The sequence below is a fragment of the Tympanuchus pallidicinctus genome, unplaced genomic scaffold, assembly GCF_026119805.1.
Source record: "Tympanuchus pallidicinctus isolate F22 unplaced genomic scaffold, pur_lepc_1.0 scaffold24, whole genome shotgun sequence".
Taxonomy (NCBI): domain Eukaryota; kingdom Metazoa; phylum Chordata; class Aves; order Galliformes; family Phasianidae; genus Tympanuchus; species Tympanuchus pallidicinctus.
The window spans coordinates 2,008,015-2,033,305 of NW_026294741.1; the positions used below are offsets into that span (position 1 = coordinate 2,008,015).

The 25,291-nt window shown below is 44.1% G+C and overlaps 1 protein-coding gene across 1 annotated transcript; it reads left to right on the forward strand.

Annotated features, from left to right (window-relative positions):
- The first annotated feature begins 4,252 nt into the window (after positions 1-4,252).
- PPM1D (protein phosphatase, Mg2+/Mn2+ dependent 1D) lies at positions 4,253-25,026 on the forward strand. The gene is made up of 6 exons (XM_052688612.1): positions 4,253-4,700; positions 9,387-9,615; positions 11,866-11,990; positions 19,672-19,862; positions 20,132-20,374; positions 23,603-25,026. The coding sequence occupies exons 1-6, from the start codon at positions 4,271-4,273 to the stop codon at positions 24,155-24,157; spliced, it is 1,773 nt and encodes a 590-aa protein (XP_052544572.1). The 5' UTR covers positions 4,253-4,270; the 3' UTR covers positions 24,158-25,026.
- Positions 25,027-25,291: the final 265 nt, after the last annotated feature.

The following is a 25,291-nucleotide window of genomic DNA, read 5'->3' on the forward strand; positions in this document are numbered from 1 at the left end:
ATGCAGACAAGGCTGTGTGATGGGTAAACATATAAAGAAAATTTAATCACAGTCTTCTATTATAAAAACTGGCCCTGGAGATCAAACAACCTCTTGATTATCAAAATTTCTTCTGTAGAAGAAGTCCATACAAAAGAGATTTTACATTTGCAGAAAAAGATGGCTCTGTAATTTCAGCAGAACGCAGAGCTTGATGTTATGCTGTACTGTGTTACAAAAACAGACTTCAAGCCTCCTTTAAGAAAAAAGGAAACAACAGACAGCTATAGGTACCAAGCTGCTTTCTGTACAGCAGTGTATTACTGAAGTCTGCTTTACTGGAGCTGGTAATTCACATGGACGCTTCCAAGCTGGTACCTGAAAGCATGACTTAATGTCTTTAAGTCATTCAGCCTGCAAAGCCGTACAAAAGGCAGCAACATTGTCTCTGCTCTTGTTTTTTGACTGTGGCTGAGCTAGGAAGAGTGAAAAAAATAATTATATATATATAAGTAGATTGTTATTTCAGCCAAATTGGGACCTTTATGTTTATTAGAGCAGCAACATTGCATTTTTTGCTATTGCTTTTTGCTCTTAGGTCAGTCTAAGGCAACTGTAGTTTCACCTAATTCCTTCTCATCTGGAATTTGTTAGAAAGCATTTGTATAAGGAGCTTTTTTGGTAGTTATGCATAAATGCTCATTTTTACTAGGAACCCAGTAAGGATCTGAGGTGGAATATCTCTTTGCATTTGCTCTCAAATCATTTTGTAGGTGTGCTGTAATACTATTACTACTGCAATTACCACTGCATTTCAGAGTCAAAATAACCAGTGGTTTAAAGTTGGAGACTTGTAGATGAGAAGTACCAAGTGCCACCTCTGTTTTGCAGGAATATGATTATATAAAGCATGAATGAGGAGGATCGGATCTGTTTCCTACGCTGCCATGTTTGCCTGCTTTCATTAAAGGTAAGGTCATGTCACAGAGCAGAAATTTGTTTGTTGAATTGCTGTGTTCATGTAGATGAAGTTCAGCACGGATGCAGTTGAAAAATCAAAAACTGATGGAGGACTTAGGTTTCTTACAAGATTTAAGGAATCGGCTACCGTAGCCTAGGCTTTTTGGTTTAGGCTGAGTATTCCCATTTTGTCACAGCTTAAATGAGAGGCTGCACAAGTGAACAGCTTTCTTTCTTAATTGTTATAGCTGGATCTACTTAGTGGGGGGGAGTTCTAAGAACAAAAAAACCTGGAGACTTTTCCTGCAACGTGCCTAGTTTGAAGTGGGAAGGAAGTGAACTGACATGGATAACATATGAACTTTCTACATCTCCTTGATGTGGATATTAAAGGAACCTTGAAAATAGTTTATGGGGAAGTTGTTGGAGGCTTCTAATTTTAAATTCCTAACAGGAAATCATTGAACTGTAGAGGAGCCAACATAACAGACTGTTACTCTAAAACAAGAGCTAAATGCAGAGCATTCACATGAACTTGTCAGATCTTTTTTATTGCTGGTTTATTTTTCCTTTGATGTTTACTGCAACCCAGATAAATACTTCTTTGGTTTTGGATTCTGCATCTACACCAGTTAATGAGCCACGTTTCAGATGAAATGTTAAAGCAATGCCTCTATGGTCAGACATCAGTGAAAACGAAGAAATTGAGATTGTAATCCATCAGCTTCAGAGCTTAAGTCCTGCGTGGTCAGGCCCTGCACTCCTTCACTGACAAAAACTTTTCGAATGTGGGAATTGCTCAGTTTGGTTTTCTTTTCACCTTTGTCGTGCTTCATCTGAGGTTGCTGCTGAGATGACAAATGTTTTTCACATGGGTTTTGATTCTATCAGCATGGTTTGTAGGAGCTTAATTAGGGGTAGGCAGAAGGAGAGATGATGATGTGTCTGTGAGCACTGAGACATGACGGTTGGTCACCAAAGTTAGCTGAAGTGCTTTACAAAGGAAGGAGGCTTTACGAGCTTGCATTAGCTGCAGTCGGATGGGGAGTGCTGATCTCTGCTGCTTTGTGGTTATGAGCTGAGTATTAATAATTTTGTATTTTTCATGTCAGATGAAACTACTCATGGCTTTTACAAAATGTAGCTGTGCATCTTTAAAGCATGCTGCTAGGAAGGGGAGGACAGGATGCTGGCCACCCAGTGCTGGCTTGTGCTGTGGAATTATGATGAATTTGAATGTACCTATATTGGTTCATTGTTATTGTCTGATGTAGCTGAGGCAAACTGCTCTGAGTTAGCACTTGTGTGCACCTTCTTCCCTGCCACTCCTACTGAGAAGATCGGTTTGTTTGCACACTTTGAGTGTAGACCCATAAACTGATTTCACAGGCAATGCTGTGTGATGAGCAGTGCAGTGTGTTGGTGTAAAATGCTTTCCTGCTTGTTCTGTCTCTGTGCTTCTCTTCAGTACTTCAGATCCAGGCATGTGATCCCATCTGTCTTGTTCCCCTTTGTTTCCTCTTTCTATTTCGAAGCCTTTGAGCTTGTGGATGGGTGATTCTCAAGGATACTCCATGAGATCACTGGTGGCTGTCTGGCAGAGCATGTGGTATCTTAGAGAACACCAAAAGCATTCTGTGGAAGCAGTGTCACTTCTGATATCAGCAAACCTTAAAGATTCATTGTGCTAAACAGGGAGCTGCTTAATCTATTTTAACATCATCACGGCTTTTGGCTAAAGATGGTGTCATTTTCTAACCTGTTTAGCTTAAGTCCATTTGAGATTTTTTTTTTAAATACAGTTAAATACTATAATTTGGCATTCACACAAAAAGCTGTCGTTTTATTTATGAGAAGTGACTTAAATTAGCTGAACCAGACAAAGCAGTAATAATCTTTATACAGACACTCTGAAATGAATTTATTTCATTGTTTTCAGTTTTTCTTCCCTGGAAACTCAACTTTTGGATGTTCCTCTTTCTGCATGTATCTGGCTTAGTTAAATCTCTCTTGTGAGCTAAAGGGCTTCACCGAGGAATAACAAAGAACCGGCAAGTTTTCAGTTGCTGGAGGACCAGCTGGTCGTGTGCCCTGGGAAACAGCAGCACCGTTGTTTTCCAGTGCTGATTTTAGGAATGTTGTTGCATCCAAAAAAATGTTAATGTACTGGAATTTGATCGGGCCTGTGAAGGAAGGTATGGTTGGTACATGGTGTTTGACCAGGAGTCTGCTGTCATAACTACCTTTTCCTCCCTTCATTTCCTTGTCTTCACAAATGACTTGTTATCTAGAATGCGGTTACATTGAGTACAGGGGGAGGAGTCAATCTGTTCTGGAGGGGCCTATGGTTTTCTGCTCTAGATTGGTTAGAAAATTATTACCTATATTGAGCTGCAGTTCTTGGAGTGGCTCCATTTATTTAATTATGAAATAGGAAGATTGCATTTACTCAGAAGTAATGCTGAGACTTTAGTTGTCCCTGTGATTAAACAGAGCTATAACACAAATTTAGCAACAAGTGGACCTATTTAAAACGCCACGTTATGAAGCTTAAAGGAGAGGTTTGTTTTCTTTTAAAGCAGGATTTCTCAGTTCTATATTTGGCTGTTGATCTGGTGATTGATCTGATGGTATAAACGCCCGTAGAATCAGGGAGGGATAGTTATCTCATTGGATTACTGGGGATTAATTCATTTGTAACGGGTTTTCAAATCCCTAGGAGCTCTAGAAATGCAAAGCTTTCTTGATATATTTCCTGTTTTTAAGTACTCTGACTTTGATGTGGTTAATGGGAGGAAATCCAAAGCGTTTGAGCACTTAGGCCGAAGAATTGTCACCGTTTTAAAGAGCGGGAATATTTTTGAGAAGTTCAGGGATCATTTCGGCTGCTTGAAGCTCATAGTGGGAAACAATATCTGGAATTTCAGCCACGAACGCGACGCGCACGGGCCCTTCCGCATGCAGGGAGCTCCCATTACAGCCTTACGCTCCGCGAACGTCGGCGCCGTCCGGCGGGGCGCTGACGGCAGGGAGCGGCGGCCGGCGGCGCACGGGGCCAGAGCCGCGCTCCCGCCGGCCGCCACCAGGGGGCGCTCGGGAGGCGCCGCCGCTCGCTGCCGCCCCTTCCGGCGGGCGGGGGCGCGGCAGGGGGCGCTGCGGCGCGGAGCGCGGCTCTCCCGCGGCTCCGACGGGGGATTGTCGGGGAGAGCTGCGCGGCCGCGGCCATGCCCGAGCGGCGCCGCCACCAGCGACAATAGTGCGCGGCGGCGGCGGGGCGGCGGCCATAGCGGGCGGGGAGCGGCGGGCAGCGCCGCGCGGAGCCTCCCGCCCCATGGAGGGGCCGTACTCGCTGGGGGTGAGCGTGTACTCCGACCAGGGCGGCAGGAAATACATGGAGGACGTGACCCAGATCGTGGTGGAGCCCGAGCCGCCGGCCGCGGCCGAGCGGGGCCCCGCGCACAAAGGCGGAGCGGCGCCCGGAGACGGCGTTCGGCGGAGGGCGGGCGGCCCGCGGGCGGCGGAGGAGGGAGCGCCGCCGCCCGGCCCCGGCTGCGGCTCCGGACGGCGCCCGCGGCGCTCCGTGGCCTTCTTCGCCGTGTGCGACGGGCACGGCGGGCGGGAGGCGGCCCAGTTCGCCCGGGAGAACCTGTGGGGCTTCATCAAGAAGCAGAAGGGCTTCGGTTCCGCCGAGCCGGCCGCCGTGTGCGCGGCCCTGCGAAAGGGCTTCATCGCCTGCCACCGCGCCATGTGGAAAAAGCTGCGTAAGTTCCCGTCCGGCGGCGCCTTCCAGCGCTCCCCGCCGAGCCCGGCGCTCCCAGCGCGGGGGCGAGGATCGCCGAGCCGCGGTTTGTTTTGAAGGAATCGCACGCCGGGTTTCCCGGTCGCGTTTATTGGGGGATTTCCGTCCTGCGGCCGCAGGGAGTCGCGTGGAACCCCTTTACGTTTTCTTTCGCGACGGTCTCGACGAGGGAAAAGTTATTTTAGCGGCTGTGTGCAGGCCGGCACGGAGGCTTCTCCCGAGCTGTCCCGGCGGAGCGCTGCCCGGCTGCGCTGTGACTGCCGGCCGTCGTTGAGTCGCTCAGCGCTGCGGGTTGGGAGCGGCGGGGCGGCGGTCCGGGCGGTGTTGGGCACCGCGACTGGGCTGAGCTCCCAGCGGGGTTCCCTTCTTCTGTAAGGTGAGAGTTACGGCTCAGAGTAGGGTTGGTTTTATGAGTGTACTTCTGTATGTGGCTCGATAGGTTTGTTTATGAATAAACGTGTGTACGGTATAATGTGTGTTTTCTATGTATTTGGAAGTCCCAGGAAAAGATAGTACGTGAATAGTGAGCGTATAGGGGCAGGCAGGAGGGAGCACAAAGTCAGATCAGAACCATAGGTGCAGTGCTGACAGCGGGCCAAGGGAGCAAGCAGAAAGGAATTGCATTTACAGCTGAGCAGGGCTTCGAGGAAGTCAGTTGGGCCCGGGGAGAGCTGCGCTGTCATAAGTTTCATTTTCTTTTTCGTATTTCTTGAATAGCAGAGCAGGAAAGTTGCGCAAGTGTCAGATATGGGATGGGAGTGCCAAGGTTGGGGCATGCTGGTGTTGGACTGAAAGGAAGAGGTGTGAGTTCTGCCTGCAGCCGGGTGGTGAGGGTGGCACGCAGCGCAGCAGTGTGGGCAATGAGGAGGGGTTCTCTGCCTGTGGTGTCCCTGGGCTATTCTTTGTCACCGTAACAAGGTATAACTGCAGAATAGAGAGGGGTGGAGTGAAATGAGGGAATGCAGGAAATACTATTTTAGTTTGGTAACGGTGCTTTGGTTGTGGAGCCGATTTAAGTCGTTGTCAGAAACAACAGAGCTCTGGTTATAAGTATATGGTGTCGGTTTTAGGTTATACAGTAAGCATTTCCATTGCGTGTTTGGTAACACTGATGTCTTCTGCATGTGTGGAGTTTAATGGGAGAAAAGGACGAAGACATGGATGGGGAGTCCATCACTTGTGCTGTGCTTTGGAATCCTGGTGCAAAGGGTGGGCTGGGTGCAGGATGGGGCCTGGTGCTTCCAGCTGATGGCCCTGGAGGAGCAGTCTGTGCTCAGCTGCCCCTGGGAGCAGCGGGTCGTCCTGTGGCCATCTGTGATGAACAGCAAGTGTTGATGTGCTGGTGATGAGTATAGCAGAAAAACTGAAGCAGGAAAACACCCTTTGGTCACTACAGATGATTAGTGGGGTTAATTGTATTAATGACATTCCTAATTCTCTGAATGTTAAAGGGCTTCCAAGGTAAGAGTTATGATTTGAAGCCCGTTTCCACAGATGGAAGCAGTAGGGAAGCTTTCTGCATGAAGTGTGCTCAGCAGGTCCCAGGTCTTGACACTTTTAGCTATGTAAATAAGCAATGCAAAAAGCTTGCTTTTAAATACACTTATCTTGATACTTTTAAAAGCTTTTTTTTTTTTTTTTACCACTACTAAAAATTTAAAATGTAAAAAGTCGTACACTTCTGCTGTGCTTGTAACTCTTCCTTTAAATTTAATTTGAGCAATAGAAGTTGAACAGTTCATTTTGTACGTAATAAATAGAATGACTTTTTAAATTTTTGCTGCAAAGTCATCACTTCAGAGTTGTTCTTGTGCAGGCTTACAAGTTTGTGAGCATTCCTATCTGAAAGGGAGCTCTGGTACCTAAGGCAATACAGGCCTTCAGGATGATGCAAAAACTTCATCCTCTAGAGCTGAATTTAAAGTTCCTGTAACATTTGCTTGTTGAAAGCTTGATAAGATTTTTGGCATCACCGTGATCTGAAATGAAATATTGTAGTTTGATTTAATGTCTTTAAAAACAGCAAAACAAAAACGAGATCTGTTCTCTAGCAATCTGTGATATACTGAATACACATTAATCTCTTATTTTGTCAAAAATATGCAGAGACAGAACTTCCAGAGCCCTGTCTGGGAGCAGCCAGTGTGCTTTAGGTCATCGGCCGCCCGTTGGAGGCGAACGCGCTGCTTCCACCACAGCCACGTGCTTTGTTCTGTTGGAGATGGGCTCTCCAGGTGCAGGAGCTGAGTTCTGGTGTGGCAGCTGTTGACTGTGGGTTGTTAGTTTTACGATAACTTCATGCCCTGTGCTTCGTCCCCTGCAGCAGAAGAAATGGTGCAGAAAGCAGGAAGCAATTGCAGTTTACAGTTCTGTGCACTGTCTCTTGAAAGTGTCTTAGTATTTTGTGCACCCGCGTCGCCTGGCTCCATTCATGCTCTGTGCTGTCTCATAAAGGTTTTTTTCAGATCCAAGGCCCCCAGCTGTAGTGGAATTGTCCCATGCTGAGACATAGCAGCATTCCTAGGCCATAGCTTAATATGACAGCGAATACCAAACTGGGGATGTGGGCCCTGCAAGTGAACTTCTACAAACTTGTTTATCCCAGCGTGCTGCCCAGACAGGTCTTCCCTTACTGAAGGTATAGGAGTGATGTGAAATCCACAGGTGCTTCGTGTGTGGTGGTGAGGTGTGAATTTTGTTTTGAGGCTCAGTTGTAACTTCAGGGTTTCTTTTTAATTTGATAATCTAGTGCAGTATTACAAATTGTTCAGTTTATAGCAGTGGTAGAAACACAATCCTGACCTGTGGAGGACAAGCTGGGCAAGTGGCTTCATCTGAGCTAGGGAGAAAAGTCAGGAGTTTTGATGCTTGTGTTAATTTCTGATGAGACAGTTCCTACAGAAAGGAATTTGCTGTGCTGTGTGTCATGCTCGTTTCTAACCAAGGGTGAGATGTAAACTGCAATTGCTTCTGTTGAAGCCCCCAATTGGAGGCTGCTGTAGCAATCTTTTTCTCCTAAGTGGGTGCTTTTATTTCTGTGCTCCTCATTTCCCACAAAGACCAGCATGATTCTCTGCTTGATCTTATTGCTATTGAGGGGTTGTTACGCTGACAGAAACTCATTTTCTGTTCAGTCAGTGGTTGAAGCTCTCATTCCTGCTTGGCTTCCTCCCTCATTTGCTTCCATTTAGAGTGTGTTACATATACTAACCACTGTTAAAATTGCCAGACAGGTGCTTCCACTGAGCTGACTGTTTGTGTCCTCAAAATAACGTTGCTTTTAAGGAGAAAGTGTGATTCAGTATTTACAACGCAAAGCTAGAAACCTTTGTTAGGGCTCAGAGGTTGGAATGATGCTGGATCTGCTGGATGCTCACTGGAGGAGATGCTGCAATTGCCATCAGAGTGGCTGTGCTGTACTTGTGCTTCCCCCAGGCATCTGAGCAGCATTCAGTGGCACTGGGGCTCAGTGAGTCCCTGTTCTTCTGCTCTGCATGTTTGTGGCTTTGGAGGAAGGCCTCATTTCTTTTTTTCTTGTGTGGCGCTGTGACACTGAAAGATGAGGAAAAGATAACTCAGTGCTTTGGCTGTCTGGCTAGGATATTTCCTGCAAGCAATGGGTCACAGTGGAATTTCGGTGTTGTACCATAAGCACAGGTTGTGAAGAGCAGGAGATAAAATGTGACGAGGAGACGAGCCCCTGCTCTTTATCTTAAGGCTGATGGGTGCAGTGAGGAAGGAGAGCAGGGTGCTGCCGGCGGGTGAGGGCAGCTGTTATCTGTGGGTGTGGGAGCAGGGAGGAGCACTGGTGTGCCTGATTGTTCTTAATTGGGACAGCCCAATCATTTCATGGTGTTTTGGAAGAACAGCAACTTGGAAATGTAAACTTGAGTAGACAAGGGAAGAAAAGAGAGAAACTGGATGTGAGTTGTGAGAATAGTATAACAAGGAATTGAGGTGTGTTTTGAGGGCAAATCATTTGAGGAAGAAGCAGCTTCCCCTAACTGAACACAGGTCTTTTACTGTCCTGAAATCAATGAGTATCTTCTCTGCAAAGATCCAATGTTGGGTTACAATAACACGCTTAGTTTGCATTATTCAGTCCTCCAAAAGGAAACATGAATGAAACAGTTGAGATATTACTCAGCTTAAAAGTTGTTTGGCATATCAAAGTAAAATAATGTGTTCTGAGGGAACTGGGAAGGTCTGAATGGTTTGATTAGCAGCCAGGTGTCCAGGCAGGGTGACTCAATTGGGAGCTCTTGCCTCTTCAGACAGGGAAGTGAACAGCAGACCTCTTAATGTGTGTCAAGCTTGATTGATCTGCTCAGCATTCGAGTAACACTTCTTCCCACACGTTCTCGTTCCTCTGGTGATGCTTGGAAAACTAAACCTGAGGAGACGGTTGTTGGAGTCCTATCTCAGTGTCTTCTCTTGGCTTTGTTTCCATGTGAGCTGTGGTTGTGGCAGTGTGGTAGAGATGTAGGGGCCCTGTCTGTGCTGCTTTGCTTGTGGCCATGCCACAGTTACACACACCCTGGTGCAGCAGCATGCAAACCTCTCTGACACACCCTTGATCTTGAAAACACCTTTGGTTCCACAGAAGTAAAAACGAAGGTCTTTCTGTTCTCTTTTTTCCTCCCTGCAGCAGAGTGGCCAAAGACCATGACCGGTCTCCCGAGCACGTCGGGAACCACCGCCAGCGTGGTCATCATCCGAGGCTCCAAGATGTTTGTCGCTCACGTGGGCGACTCTGGGGTGGTGCTGGGAGTCCAGGATGACCCCAAAGATGACTTTGTGAGAGCTGTGGAGGTGACGCAGGACCACAAGCCTGAGCTTCCCAGAGAAAGGGAGAGGATTGAAGGCCTTGGGGGCAGGTAACAACCTCTGTGCTTCTCGCTTCAGTTTTCAGTTTCCCTGGGTGCTAATGATGCTTTTGTTTCAGCTAGGCTTGGGCTTGTTAGTTTAGGGGTTAGCAGGCCAGTTGGTGAGTCTCGTGGCCTGCTTGTATTCCTTCAGTGTCTATGCAATTACTTTTCTTGTAGATAATCGCAGACTGATTATGATCTCTGCTGTGGCATATCTGTTTGTCAAATGGTGGAATAGAGCAGTTTTAATGGCAAAGACACTGAAATGTCTTTCCCCATGCATTCTTCATTGTTCCTGAGGTGATACTGGCAGCTGTTGAGTAGGCTCTTCAAAGTTTCTGTTAAAGGAATATAAAAGATATAAAATTGAAACAAGGTACTGGTTTTGTTGCATTTAAATGCGTGCTTAAAATGTTAAAGTGCCACATCTTAACTTGTATCTCAATATTAGTACTTTCTTCACTGTCAGGAGCTGGCAGATGTTAGAACATCCCTGAGTTGTGGCTGATGAATGTTCCCTGTAAATGGGGAGGAAAGCAGGCAGCCTTGTCAGATGGCACTAATATTTTGAGACAAACCCCAGGGCTCAGATTTGGCATAGCTTCACAGGAGCTCGCTGTTCTTTCGTTCCGCAGTACTGCACCAGATGGATGGGCAGAGTTTCCTTCTCTTAGCAGTTCAGAGGGAGAGAGCACTGAAGGTTTTCCTGTTGACATCATTCACACAAGAACCCTGTCAGCTCGTTAACCTTCAGATATCTGTATCGCTAGCAGGTGGAAGCTGATCAGATATCTGTATTTGGGGTGGGAGCTTCTCAGAAAGGGCAACTTGCAGCTTTGCAAAGTTGGAGTTCGTAGATGTGTGGGTTTACAGGCTGTTCATCTCAGTGTCTGAAACAGGTTTTGAAGGAGTGCTCCCTGAGACTTTGTATCAGCAGGAGCGGTTAAACTTTTTTAGCTTTAACTTTTTCTGCTCCTGCTGCTTCTGGCTTTTTTTTTTGTTTGTTTGCTTTGTTCATCTAGACTGGCTGGTAAAACCAGTGCAGGCTGTCGTGAGGCACATGGTGGGAGTGTGGTGAAACTGTCACTATGCCTATTAATGTCTTCTCTTTTCTTAGAGAAAATTGGGATAAGTTAATGTGAGGGTGTGATTGTTTATTAAAAATGGAATTTTCAAAGTAACAGTCCTGGAATACAGGCTGAAATCTTCCAGATAAAGGCTGAAGTTAACATTGTGTAACTATTAGTTGTACAAATGGATGAGATGAATTTTAGGCTGTGGTGCTTGCAGCACTTTCATGCAGAAGGATGGAGCTAAACATGCCTTTGTTGTTAAGGCCTTTGAAGTCTCAGGAAGTGCATCTTGAATAGCTTCAGTATGAGGAATCTTGAGGCTGTTCCAGAGCGCCTCAGTTTCTAATTACCAATGGCTGTTCCTTGGATAAAAGTTAACTTTTAAGCATCTACTTTTTAGTTTGACTGAGCTTTGGTCATTTGTTGTTTCATTACCTTGCTTGGTACTGCGTGCTCTCCCTTCTTCCCTATTTCTTCCTGCCCCATAATTGTGGGTGTGTTTGCATAGTAGCTTCTCTTTTGACCCTTTTAATGCCATTTGTGAGAGCTAAAGCCATTGCTTGGTGCTATGGAGCAGGTGTTAATGCTTAAAGGCAGAGTTGTTTCTTCCTGTGTTGTTCTTCCAGCAGATAGCAACTACAAACAATTCCTCTTTTTATTTCTCCCTCATGTTGGTGCACCGGTAAGGAAATTCCTCCAGAAGACTACTCTTATCTTTTTCCTCTTCCCAACTGCACTGTGCTGCTCTTTAGTGCCAGACTTTGGCAGATGGAGAAAACTGAAGGAGGAACTACATGATATTTTATAAATACATGATATTTTCACCCGAGTTGATGTTGATGGACTTCATCTAAGGAAAGCAATTTGTCTTTTGCTTTTTTGCTAGTAGATTAAAAAGATGCTCTTACATCTGGCTGTTGCAGCCAGCCATAATTTCTTCCAAGTCTTCATTCTCTTGCTTTTTCTTTTCTTCTGCCCTTCATCTCTTGCTTTTCCATTTATCTTAATGTGGAATGAGGCTACGCAAGCGGTACCAGGTGTTTTCAAGTACTGTGCTGTGCACCTCACTGAGGGTGCTGTCATTACTGACTCTGTATTTGCACATTTAATTATTCTTATGCCATTGAAACAAGCTTTCATTTCCAATTCCTTTTTATAACCCCTGTTCCTTTCTGGTGATTTTTAGTGTCATCAACAAGTCTGGTGTGAATCGTGTTGTGTGGAAGAGACCTCGCCTGACCCACAACGGCCCTGTGCGCCGCAGCACCGTCATCGACCAGATCCCCTTCCTGGCCGTGGCCAGAGCGCTGGGTGAGTGCCCTGTGTGGGAGTGAGGCATCAGCACGCGGCCCCCCGGAGCGGAATTATACCCTGCTCTGCCAAAACATTTGGTTCAGAGGGATTCGGTCACTTGCTGTGATTATGAGGCTCTCTAAAATTATGAGCCTTGGGGGTATTTTTAATACAGCGCAAACGTAACTTTTCAAGTGGAGCTGTAGGAGGTGGCACTGGGGAACACGGGAGCGGTTGTACGACGTGCAGGGCTTCCATCTCAGTTCTGATAAAGATGGTACTTCCTCTTTGTTGCAAATGAGAATGTGGTGAGTGCCTCCAAGACGTACAGCACAGTCGGTCTATTTCTTACTGAGGTAGTAATTTTTGGCTAGGTGGTGGTTGGATTGTTTTGCTGCATAGCAACCAAAGCGCTTTGTTCTTGTGTCTCTTTGTAAATCTGTCGTCTTTCAAGACAATGTAGATTAAGAAAAGGGTAGAAGTCAGCCTGTGTGCTCTATCTATAACTCTCCTTTGCAATAGTGTTGGTAATGGGAAACTATTTTGAGGAACACTCTAATAGGGACGAAAATAAATACAACAGTGCCTAGCAAGCTTGTTAGGAATGCTTTTTGGAAAGTACTTAATAACTTGATCTTTGGCAATCTCTTGCCCATGTGTGTTAGTATTTTCTAGCCAGTTGTTTTCCTGAAACTTTACTGCCAAATTCCAGTCTTTTGCTGTTCGCTTTCCTTCCTTCCTCCCTCAGTGAAGAATTCTCTATCCAGATTTATTCAGTACAGGCTAGATTCTACGAAAATATAGCACCGTGGGTTTTTTTTTTACCTGTGAAAACTGTTCTATGACTTAATTTCTTGGCAAGTGTGGTGGTTACGTGATAGTGCTGTCAGTGTTCCTAGATCAGCTGGCAGTGTGTCACAGGGACAGTCTGTTCCTGGGGCTGTGGTCATCTTGTGATAACTGCATAATCTTGCTGTGTCTTATTTCAGAGGCAGTCGTGTGTTTTGCATGGATTTGTCTGATGTCAAGAATTGTGCAGTGGTCTTACCTTGTAAAACATACAGCTATACAGGCCACAGGTGATTGAATGCTGATCTTTTTCATAAAAAAAATTAAGTTTTTTTTCCCCTCTCTTTATCTTTCAAATCTCACTGTGTATCATTGTAGACAAGGTAGCTGCTTATCTTATGAATAATAAAATCTACCTAAGATAATAAGTCCTTTGGAATTGATGGAGTTGCTAGTCGTCTACCAAGTAATATCACATTATTTACCTCTTTTCTGCAAAGCGTCTGTGTTTGTTGTAGGTTACAAAAAGTGGAACAGTTAATTTTAATAGATTTTTCATTTCTACACTTCTGAATTTGTTGTGTACAAAAACCTCAATGACTTTTGATCCAGTTCCTCTCAGCAAGTTGAACAAAAGGATTTGGCTGGGTTCTGCATGCAGATGGGAATTCAAGGAATGATGCATCTGTTAGCCCCCTAGTGCATTCTTTCCAGTTGTGTGGATGAGGAGGATTACTGGGGAGTTTTAGGTCTGAGGAACAAGAACACTTTGTAACGATACTTGGTGTCAAAAGTTAGAAGATTTGAACACTTAAAGTGTGCTCTGCAAATCATGTAGGAGAAACAGGTTTACAATGTGACGATATTTTGGTATTTGCCTGCTGGGGAGCCTCCAAAAGCCTCTTTGCATTCCCTTCTGAGGAGGTGTGACAAACCTCCTGCAAAAAGGAACGCAGCTGCTTTGCTCCACAGGACCCAGATGGTGCACAGACGCTCACAGTTTGGAAACAGGATTTAACTTCTTTCTGAGGCCAACAGGCCCCTTCCACTGCTTACAGAAGACCTACCACAACTGAAACCATTTGCATTCAAGCTATTGGAGGCCTGCTCAACCTCTTGGCTGGTTCCCAGATTACTACCCTGATTGGCACAGCTCTGCTATGCTGGAGCTTCTCCAAGTGGAGTAGTAACTGGCAATGCTGCCATACTGATCACCAACACTCTAGTCCATCCCCTCACGATCTAGCACAGAGATTCTTCTTGTTAATTCCAAATTTGCTTGTTATTCTCAATAGAAACCCCATGTTGCAAAGGTCTGAGGCTTATGATGTGGACAGAAATTTTTAGCTGGACAGTGAGATTGCTGCCCTGCACCTACAAGGCAAACAGAGTTGTGTATTTATTGTCTTTAAAATTATCTGATTTTTTTTTTTAAAGGAAATATAAAACATAACTGTTTGTTGTAAGAGAGAGGCAAAACTTCTTCCTTAGGCCATAATCGTTTGTGTGAGTTTTTTGGCATCCATAACTTCATAGTAATTGTCCACTTGATATGCTGTCCCTATAACAGATGTGTGGTAACTCATTTACTCAAAGCCCCTTGTGTAATGCAGGGATGTGAGTGTGCAAATTGCTGGGTGCTATTCAACATAAATAATCAGGAACAGGAAGCCATTGTGTAACTTGCTCGTGTGTTTTGAAGAGTGTGTATCATTGCATCATGCATTACTGTCTCTCTGCCACAGATTTGCAAGTTGGATTTTTTCCAAATGGCATCCAGGAGGGTATTTTAGACTCCAGTGAGCATGCTTACAAATGTGTGTCTTGGGGAAAAGCACTGAGAGAGAAAATAACTGTGTGTATGTATAGCCTTGTAGTGTTCCAGCTATGCTAGCTGTCTAAGTAACATAGCCCTTCAGTTTCTGGGACAAAACACAGGATGAAATACAGGAAAAATTTTGATCCTTGGGAGCAAGTTTTGGATTTTGGAGTAATATCGAGCCTAGCATCTGTAGTGCTTTCAAAGATGGTATACAAAGTAGGGAAGGTATTAAAAGAAATCTATAGCCTGAGTTCTCAGTGTCTTACAGTGTAAATTGAAGCATCTTCCTTGGCTTTTATACGGATGACAGACCCACCCCCTTCTGATTGCTCTTGGTAGAGTGCCTCCAAAATACAGAGTAGACTTTTTTGTATTAACACAAATGTTCTGCTGACCTCTAGAAGGAGCTGTGCACCAGAACAGTGAACTCTCAATGTATGGCTGCTGTGAGAGCACTGGCTTTGACAGGGACATGGAAGCGGTTTTCCAGAGCACTGGCTGCAGAATTGCTGCTGTAAAGCTCTCCGAACATGCGTACTGTGAGGAAGGGTATGGCTGACCTCAAATGATCTGCTTTCATTCTTGTGTGAGGCTTTAATTCTTGGGGTGCACTTAAGTGTGTGTGCCTGCCAACCTTCAAAATCTACTGCCAGGTAGAACAGGCGTAGTTGCTTGATGGTATTTGCATAAGCTGGTAAGCGATATGTAAACACTGCACAGTTCTACTGATACTGCTTTCTATCCATGTGTGTCATACATATGGGTTTCTACTCTTGTTCTGGAGATGTCTTACTTCAGCTTGTACAGTTTTCTCCACCCTTGAGACAAACTGTGCATGTATGCCTGTACAGAATGCAGAGAATGCATTTAACTGTGCAGACTTGTGTTAGTTACACACATAATGTGAAGGCACATGTGGATCTGTTTAGCTTAAAGGAGCAAGTTCAGGGCTTTTTTCCTGCTCATTGCTGACTGGAGCTCTGTGTGCCTCTTCTACTCTCTTTTCTTTGACAGAGTAGGAAAACTATGACGGTTGTTTCTCCTCATAGGTGGGACTTTATCCAGGTTTGGTCACTGTGTTCTTCTGTTTTACCCCTTGTCTTCAGCTGAGCAAATGCTGTCTAGGGTTGAATGTCATTTAGAGACTGCAATCCCATTTTATTGTTCATTTGAAGATTTGATTCAAGGCCAGAAATAATGAGTAGCTTCCTGTGTGTCACTTCAGCTCTTCATTTCTGCTTTTGCATCCTACTTCTTGTAGGCTTTTCTCTGACACTTGGTCAGTGTGCTCTGGCACGAATACCTTTCTCCTCTCTTGCTGTGGTTTTGCTGACTTGTGAGCAGAGATGAGCACGCTTGGTGGGGCTGTCTTGTGCAGTTCTTAAATCTTAAATTTACATCATTTAGATGTAAATGTTCTGTTTGCTGTTGAAATGATGTCCTTGTCTGTGCTTTCCTTTTTTACATAGTGTTGAAGGTAAAATTCTTGCTCCTAAAGGGAACGGTGAAAGTTTTAAAACCCCGAGCACTTCTGGGAAAGTTTTTGGCTCGCTGCTACCCTCGGTTTTGTCCCTGCTCCTCAGACTGAACTTCGAGATCACCGCCGGGTCGAAGGAGCGGGGCACCGCGTTGCGTTATCGCTACGCTGCTGGGAGGACGCCCTCTTGTGGCTGTAGGGCCGGGCTGCCGCGAGTGCCGGTGAAAACGTTTTCCACCTCAGCTTGGGCTGAATGATCTGAGGTGGTTACTGTTCATATCCTCGCTGAGGTTTGCATTGCTCCCCAGCAGCAACAGCTCACTGACTGGAGAAGGGAAGTTCTGTAAGTCTTTTCTGTACCTAACAGGCCTTTCAGATGAGTTGTGATTTAAAAAGATCTGGGATTAATCAAACTGGGTTTTCCTCTCTCAGTGGGACTTGTAAAAGTAACCTTTCTTCCCTCTAATAAAACCAAAAGGTATTTTGGTATTCAAAACAATGTGCTCCAGAAATGTAAATGAAGGGCTTGATTTATGACTTTTGGATGAACTGATGCTATAAGGTGGCTTTGGACTTGATCCAGTCTAGTCTACATACGTGATGGGTTTTTTTGTTTGTAACCAGTAACTTTTCTGGCACTGTCTGAGTTGCAATTAGTTTTATCTACTATGTTTTAGAGGGTAATAATAAGCAGATAGGCAAACTGCACCCCAAAAGAAATGTTCCTGGATAGAAGTTTTTTCAAGAAGAAGGTTGAGTTTTATAGATGTTTGGTTTTTAATTCAGAATGAAAATAGTACAGCTCAGAGTGAAGGCTGAGAACCTGGGATTCCAGTTCCAGAATAGTAGCCTTTGGCATATCACGTCATCCTGCTGTCTTGGCTTTCCAGTCTGCTCAGGGGTCACTTGTTTGTCTGCTTGCTTTGGGACAGAATTAAAGACTTTATAACATTTCTGCAATGCCTGGTTTGTTCTGCTTTCTTCTCCCTTGTTTCCTTCCAGAACTGTAACAGGGAGGGCCCCGTGTCAAGTGGCTTCCTCCTGGGTTTGTCATAGATCCCTCAGCCGCTGCGGATGCTGTGTCCTCCAGCTGGCTGGGGGAAGACAGCTGACACAAGAATTCGATGTATGCAGCAGCTTTAAAAAGCATCAGCTCACTCTGTGGTGCCCTGCCCTGTTTTAAAGGCAATAATTAAAGAGGCCTCACCCTGGTAACGTGCCTTGGCCTTTGCTGGCTCGGAGTTGAAGGACCTGCAGGAAATATTCTTTGTGAAGTACTCTATGCAGTGCTCTTCTGCCACGGCTCATTTGCCTGTTTGATTCATCTGTGGTGATACAACTTCTGTAGTTTCAGTTCCTCTGTCATTTCCTGGGTATTTTAGGCCTTGATAAGTGCTGAGTACCGTTGAAAGTAAATCTCCTGGAGGTGCAGCTCGGGGTTCCTCATGTGTCTTCACCCTCTGTGCACTCCAGCAGTTCCTTGCTGTCACAGCCCATTGTAACCGACGTGACGTTCCGGGCTGTCACCCTGCAGAGCGCTCTGTCTCTTGGAGGAAGGCTCTGAGTCACTGGATTGTAGCTCAGCTGTTTGCTCAGGAAGAGCAACAGATGGCCGCGATGACATGTATGTGGCTGAACCAAAATTAAATCGGGTTGGGTTATTTTTATCTTAGAGCAAAGTATTTCTAATAAAAAAATGATTCAGCTAAAAGCTTTTGTGGATTTTTCTAAACAAACGTGAACAACCCAGCAAATAAAAGCATAAAAATATGAAGCTTGTTGGAAGTTGCCGCCACTATTTCCATGATCTGGCACGATAAGATTCCAAGCTCTTGTTTATTTTATCTGCTGTGTTGATGACAGGCACAATGTGAAGAGCTGTCAGTGTATCAGGACTTTTTTTTGGTGTGATTAATGTACAATAACTGTTGTGCTGGAGCTCAGCTCTTCTGTTACAGTGTTTGTTTTGATCTTGTTGCCAGCTGGCTGGGTTTGTTGGACTCTGTGGAGGGAGAGTGCACCTCTCTCTATGTATAAACAGGGTTGGCTGTTAATTAGCATTTATTAGAAGCATGTGTTTGCTGCAGTGGAGGTGAATTGGTGCTTTAATGAGACTGGACCATCCACCTTCACTGAAGTGGTGTGAGTTGAACTATTTATTCTCCTGATTCTGGAAGAGTCTTTTGAGCTGGTTCTTAGCTTAAGGCAAAGCTAATGGAAGGAAGACAAAAGCTTATGTCTTATCTTTAAAAGGGTGGTGATGGTTGCAGAAGGCAGCTACAAACATTTGCTGTAGTAAGTCAAAAGCCCAAGGAAAAAAAAACTAACGAAATCTTATGGGAGTTCTAAAGCTTCTCAGCTCTGACATCTTCGCTCATTTCTACTTCTGTAGCTGTATGTTCTGCCAGTGCTACAGATAATGTTATTCCTTTGTTGTTTATCACTACAGGAAGTTACGAGCCATTTCTGGAGACTTTTTTGGTGCTATTTAGTATGTTGACAAAAAACAGATAAGGTAGAAGAATCCAGAATGCAGCATTAGTTTAGTGGGAAGCAGGAGGAAATGTTGGTGCAACACCACTCCTGATTTACAGGCCCAACATAAGAAAACCTTCCCTGATTTTCATGTAAACCTGATAAATTAGATTGCGTGCTCAGTTTGAATTTGTTTTGTTGTTCTGTTGGAGTGGCTGTTAATTGGGGTGATGTGGAGGAAGCAGAATCCAGGAGGTGTTTTGATTCAAACCTGACTGAAGTGACTGGGATTCAGTTCAGGCCACCTTCTCTGCTGGGTGACCCCGAGCTCATTCACACAGCAAGAAAGATTTAAAAATAGAAAGGTTCACTGCATGAGGCCTTCCAAGGGAGAGGCTTCAGCTCTTATTTTCTGCTTTCCTGCTGGAACCCAGGCTCTACTTCTGTTCCCGTGGCTTCCTTCCAACTCCAAAATTTGGCACGTGGCGTTCAGCTGGAAAGGCACTGAGTTCTGCGTGGCTTTGAAAGTGATGCTGTGCAAGAGGAGAAAGGGGGGGAAAAAGAGGTTGATGAGGAAAAGGCTTCAGTCTCCTTTGTCATCTTTGTTCTTTCTCCGTGGCACCTGCATGGACAAATACAGCAAGAAATGCGTGTGCTTCTGCATTGGTTGAATGGCTGTGGGGGTCTCAGGTTGAAAGGGCAGGGGGGAAGGAGGGCAGTTCCACATCCCGACTGAAAGGTTTTGGATTTTTTTATTTTCAAGCATGTCTTCATAGGGTGTGCAGAGCAGCACATCATCATGGTGCAGATTGAAGTCTAATGCTGTGTGGATGTTGGGAAGAGAAGGGAGGGAAGAACAGTCTTCCTCAACCAAATTTTAGAAACGGAACTGAAATTGTAGAGACAGCAAAGATTCTGACCAGTGTTTAAGCTGTACCCGAAACTGGAAAGGCGCTTTTTTTTTTTTTTTTTTTTTTTCAACAGTTGAACAAAGACCTTAAAATATAATAAATTACATTGCATCACTATTGGTGGCATGAGACTGGTGGTAGTTGTTTTCACAGGCCATTTCTGGTAGTTAACAAGAATCATATTGTACGCAATATAGCAATTCAGAAACCTGTTCTCTTTGCTAGGTGATCTGTGGAGCTACGACTTCTACAGTGGTGAATTTGTTGTGTCTCCTGAACCTGACACTAGTGTGCACACCATCGATCCCCAGAAGCACAAGTACATTATCCTTGGCAGTGACGGACTGTGGAACATGATCCCACCTCAGGATGCCATCTCCATGTGCCAGGATCACGAGGAGAAAAAGTACTTCATGGTGAGGGCAGTGGGCATCAGTCACTGTGGAAATTTAATACTGTTTTCCTCGTAAAAGTTGCTTAATCTGATAGGTGTGAAATGTACCAGTGTACCCAGCAATGGCAGTGCTGTAGAGGCATATTTCAGTAGTTTTGCCACAACTTACAGGTGGTGGTAACATGGCTGATAGCGTGCTTGCATGTGCAGTCAAATACAATTCATGTGAACTCTGTTTTCAATTTACAAAGTGGACCTGATTGCTTTCTCTGTCTGTCTCTGAACATAAAGGGTGAGCACCGCCAGTCCTGTGCCAAAATGCTGGTGAACAGAGCACTGGGCCGCTGGAGGCAGCGCATGCTTCGTGCAGATAACACCAGTGCCATCGTGATCTGCATCTCACCATTGCAGGACAGCAAAAACAACTTGGAAAATGAAGAAGAACTGTATCTCAACTTGGCTGAGAGTCCCTGCTATAGCAGCCCTGATACAAACGTCATGACGCCCTCACGCTGCTGCACCCCGCCTGTCAAGGTAACTTTTTTCAATGTTTTTAAATGTTCTGTGTGCCAGAGTGGAACCCAGTAAATATATATCAATCTTCCCTTTTGTCTTCAAATGGTAACTTCTCTGTGAGCAGCTTAGTGCCATGTGTAGGAGTTGGGGCATGGTGTAGCCGGGGCACTTGGAAACTACTTGTCTGACCCCTTTATCAGTGATTTTGATCTAGTCTACTCTTCAAAATGTATAATTACTGTAACTTTATGCATATGAAGTTGAAGCATATTGAAGCAACTTAAAGTACACTGTTTTGTCAAGACAGACTTTCTGAGATCTCAGACAAAATCAAAACTTCTCTATTGAAAGAGGAGCCAGAAGTTTAAAAACAAACCCCAACCAAACGCAGCAGGCTGCCTGTGGAAGCGTTCTGTGTTGTGTGGGCTGTTTTTTAGGTTAATGCACAGGTTAATATAGTCAAATGCACGTTGCAGGGACAGTAAGATCTCCCAGTCTGAAAAGAAAACAGCCTTCCTCTAGTTGGTTTAATGTCCTTTGTTGGAGGAAAGGACATAATACAGAGTCTTTGTTCGGGTTAGAAATTTTACCCTTTAATATAAAGCAGATCTGCTTGGAAGCTTTTTTGCCCTAAGAACTAGAATATAGTTATGAGTGGATGTTTGCTTCAGTAATTACCAGCTGCTCCTGATTTAAGTAACTGTCCTTTGAAGTTCCACAGTATCTTTGGATAACGGTCCTTGGGGCAAAGTAGAAAAGAAAGCAAAAAATTAGAAAGGGATTCCTTCACATTCCCTTGGCAGAGACAAGCAGCTAGTAAAACGGCAGGCTCAGCCTTCCTCTCTCTTTCCCTTCCACTCAATATTGAAAAACATATGAAAAGCGCCTAAAATGGTGAATTTTTTTTGAATTCTAAGTATTCCAGAACTGAAGAAGGAAGATAAGGGGAGAGGAAAAGAAGACTCAAATAATATGGCAACTGAGAATATTAATTAGCAAAATAATATGTACAGGCTTTGATGCATGAAGCTAAAGGCAAATACATGATCTAAATTAGATAATGAGTTCTTAAAAACAAAAAAAGAGTTGAATTATTCCAAAATGTCTGCAAAGAAATAAGAGATGGTTTAGCAGATCAGTAGCAGCTCCTGGAGGTCACTGTGGTGTGGTTATAGGCCAGAGCAGGTAGAGGTAGCAATGGAAGGGATCTTTATCTTTTCTTTCCAGAGAATGATTAGAAGCATGGATAGCTTGGATTTGTCACAGCTGCTATCTTGCAAAAACAATTAATTTGGAAATAAATGTGAGAGCAAATTGAAGTTTTCTCAATTAAACAAAAGTATTTCTTAATTGCGTATGCTTATGGCAGCTGTTACTAATAAAAAATTAATTCAGTTGCTCCTGAGGCCAATGATAGATAGGATTTGACTGACTAGGCTGAGAAATTACATTGGTGATTGTTTAAGGTTTCTGTTTTGTTACATCAGTTGTTAGCAGGCTTCTTGGAGTCTCTGTCTTAGCAGAGCCTTATTCAATCCCAGTTATTCATCCCAAGCAAAAGATCTTGGCAATAAGAGCTGAAGTGTGAAGTGTCTTGCACAATAGGAAACGTAAAACCTAAATATTGGCTGGAGACACGATGTCAGAAGGGAAGTTGAGCTTAATAATCTTGCCAGTGCTTCTCCGACCACGTTGTCTTAGCTTTCTTACGGCTTCTGCAGGAACTGAGTTGAACAACAAACAATACACATCTTTCTTGTGTAACTATACATGGAAAAATATTACCTGAATAGCTTTATCTATGTATAGCAACAGAGGAATAGTGGGAACAGAGGAATATAGGAACAGAGGAATAGTGGGAGAGGAAAACCAAATCTAGGTGCTAGAAACAATTCTGATACTCCTCTTTTGGAGTGAATTTTATTAAACTCTTGTATTATATTTTTCAAGAGCTGAGCAGTCGCAGATCTCTTACCAACGATGAGCTGAGGTTCCTCTGTCATGACTTTAAAAGCACGACTTCTTGATAGGAAATGTATGGACTTGTTCTGATTCATCTGCGTGTGCATTTGAGTTTTCAGCACATGAATTTCTTAATGCAGATGGCAATAACTGCCTTACATTCATGTTATGTACTATGGCCTTGAAATTTACTTTTGAAGGACTTGCTGAGTAGCTAGGGATTTCTTCACAATTAAATCTTTAATAAGGTCATAACTCATATCTTCAGGGCACTGCGTAAATACTAATTTTCATAATCCCCCTGTGAACAGTGAAAGTAAGCATCGTCCCCGTTTTTCATCTCGGTAAAACTGAGATTGAGGCAGAAACACTTATCAGAGGCTGCAGAAGGGATGGATGGCTGAAGGCAGGATTAGGAAGTCCCTGGTTCTCAACACATCGTATAAACGGCCTCCCTTCAAAGTACGGAACAACTGCATTTCGTGCAGGGTGGAGAGATGCACTGTGATGGAGTTGCTTCCTCTGAATTTATAGAGCATACAGCTAGGCAATAAAGCACGCTGCTCAGCTGTGAGGAATCAGAAACAGCAAATAGTTCTATTTTTAGAATAGCTCAGTCCAATGAATTTATGCTCCACCTTCTGGATGCAATCAGCACACCCAGGATATGAAGTTTGTCCATCCTTCTCATAACCAAGTTCTGCAGTAACTGCAAATGCCACCCATGACAAAGGTCAGGAGACTTCTGCTCACTGCCCTGGTTGCTTGGCTGTCTGATGAGGTATGAAATCTTCGGAAGTAATGTAGGTGTGCACGTCACAGAATGAGGGAAATCAGATATGCGTGTTGGAAAATGCCTTTAATGGAAACCTCAGGACATTGCAGGCTCTGCTTTCTCCATGGCTTCCTAGACAAACAGAAGATGTGTGTTGATTCCTTATGTAATTTGCTTTATAGCAGCAAAAAAGATGCACAGACCAAATAAGTCTGAGCAGCTCTCTCAATGAGCAGATTGTCTGCATTGAGACATTCGCAAACTGAGCGATGGAAGTAAATGCTTTTATAAAACTGTGTGCACAAAGTGCCAAGTTGAGGTGCACAGTCTGTATCTGTTTCCATCTCTCCATCCCTGCTTCTCTGGGGAGAAAAGATTGTCCTGTTTTGGAGCAGAGTTTTTCTGTCTCTGCTTTAGGTTTAGAAATGTTTGTCATATTGTTTTCACCCATAGAAGATAATGGAGGTAATATTATATTTATGCCTAAGTATACTTTTCTTTCCCCTCAGCTTTTAGAGGATGATCCGTGGCCACGACTGAATGCTTCTGAGCCTGTTCCTTCCCTCATGCATAGCAGCATGATCTCAGAAAAATACGCCGAGCTGCCAAACGAGATTGCCAAAAGCAATTTACCTTCATCAGGAGCGGCCCTGAAGGATTCAGGTCCACAGGACGAGAAGTGCAGCAAAGCGTTGGCTTTGAGGATACAGGAATCCTACAGTAATGGTTTGTCAGTCAGTCTATCCCCATCCAACTCTACAAATTCAGGCACGGACCAAAAAAGCTTAAAGGTGTCTCCTAACAGCCAAACAAAAGCCCAAGATGCGGAGAGGACACCCACAGCAAACTTTAAAAGGACATTAGAAGAATCCAATTCTGGCCCTGCTGTGAAGAAGCCGAGGCGCGGCCTGAGCCGAAACATGGGCGTCCAAGCAGAGGGCATCTCCACAACGCCGCAGCGCAAGAACTCAAACAAGCTGGCCATGCGGCGCAGCCTGCGCGGCCAGAAGAAGCTCAGCAGTTCGCTCTTCCACCCGCCCAGGAAAGCCGTCTGCGTTTGCTGAAGGGCTTTTGTGTAGGGGAAGTGTATTTTATTCTGATGGGAATTTTAAAGTTGGTGCAGAAGTTTGAAACTCTTCCTGTTTTATCTTTTTTTAAAGTAGAAACTTTTTTTGGTATCCAACAGCTTTCTCCCGGCCTTGTACTTGCTTGTATTATAACTGTGAATTTTGTAGATGTGTAGGGTATAAGTCACTGTAAAATGTGTGTAAATTTGTATTCCTTCATATTAATGTAGTCTCTTTTTTCTTCCTTGTATAATTGTTAAAGCGGGGCTAAACCTTGTTTCAAAAAAAAAAATAAAGTCTTTTTTGTTAATTTACTAAAGTCTTGAATTTGTATACGCTTCTTGTGATGGGAATTTCACAACTTTTTCACTGAAGTAAATTATTAAACAGAATGGAAGATATGTATTTTCATAGTATTATACGTCCCACTGGAATGTGTCTTTTAGAGAATACACTAGGTCTATATTTTGTTTTTAAATTTTAGATTTCTCTACTCAGAAACATGTGGAAACAGATGTTGAGTTGTGGTTTAGGCAGCTCGATGTCCACTTATTTGTTAATTGAAATACTATGCAGTATCTTATCTAGTTGCATTTTTGTAACATTAATAGTCAAAGTATTTAGCAAAAAATAGTGTTTTTAAAACTCCAACTCCCCAGTCATTCAATAAAGCCATTCCCCCATCCCTGCTCTCAGTGGTGGCATTTCTACCCAGCTGTTCATGTCTGCCCTATGGAGGTTGAGTTCTCTGCTGTTCCAATACGGATGGTGCTGCTATACCTTTCAACAAGTTCTTAAGTTATTTTATGACAATTTGAGTATGTGGACCACATGTATGTTCACCTAAATAAAAAGTGCGAACTAAACTGAGTGCCTTTTATTTTTTTGCCTTTTATAATTTCCAGCTTAAGTACACTCACTCACTGCAATTAACACTCTTTCCTCCTTCCTGGCGGCGTCTGTATGGAGCCAATTTCCATAGGACTTCCTTGGCAGCTCCGTGATGACACAGATCTGGCATTTTGCACGTGATGTGTTTGTAAATGGGCAAATGAGGAGTGATGCTTTGATCCAAGGGCTGGAGGTATTCCTAGGATCTGATTATTGCTGGAACAGTAAGGCACGAGCTGG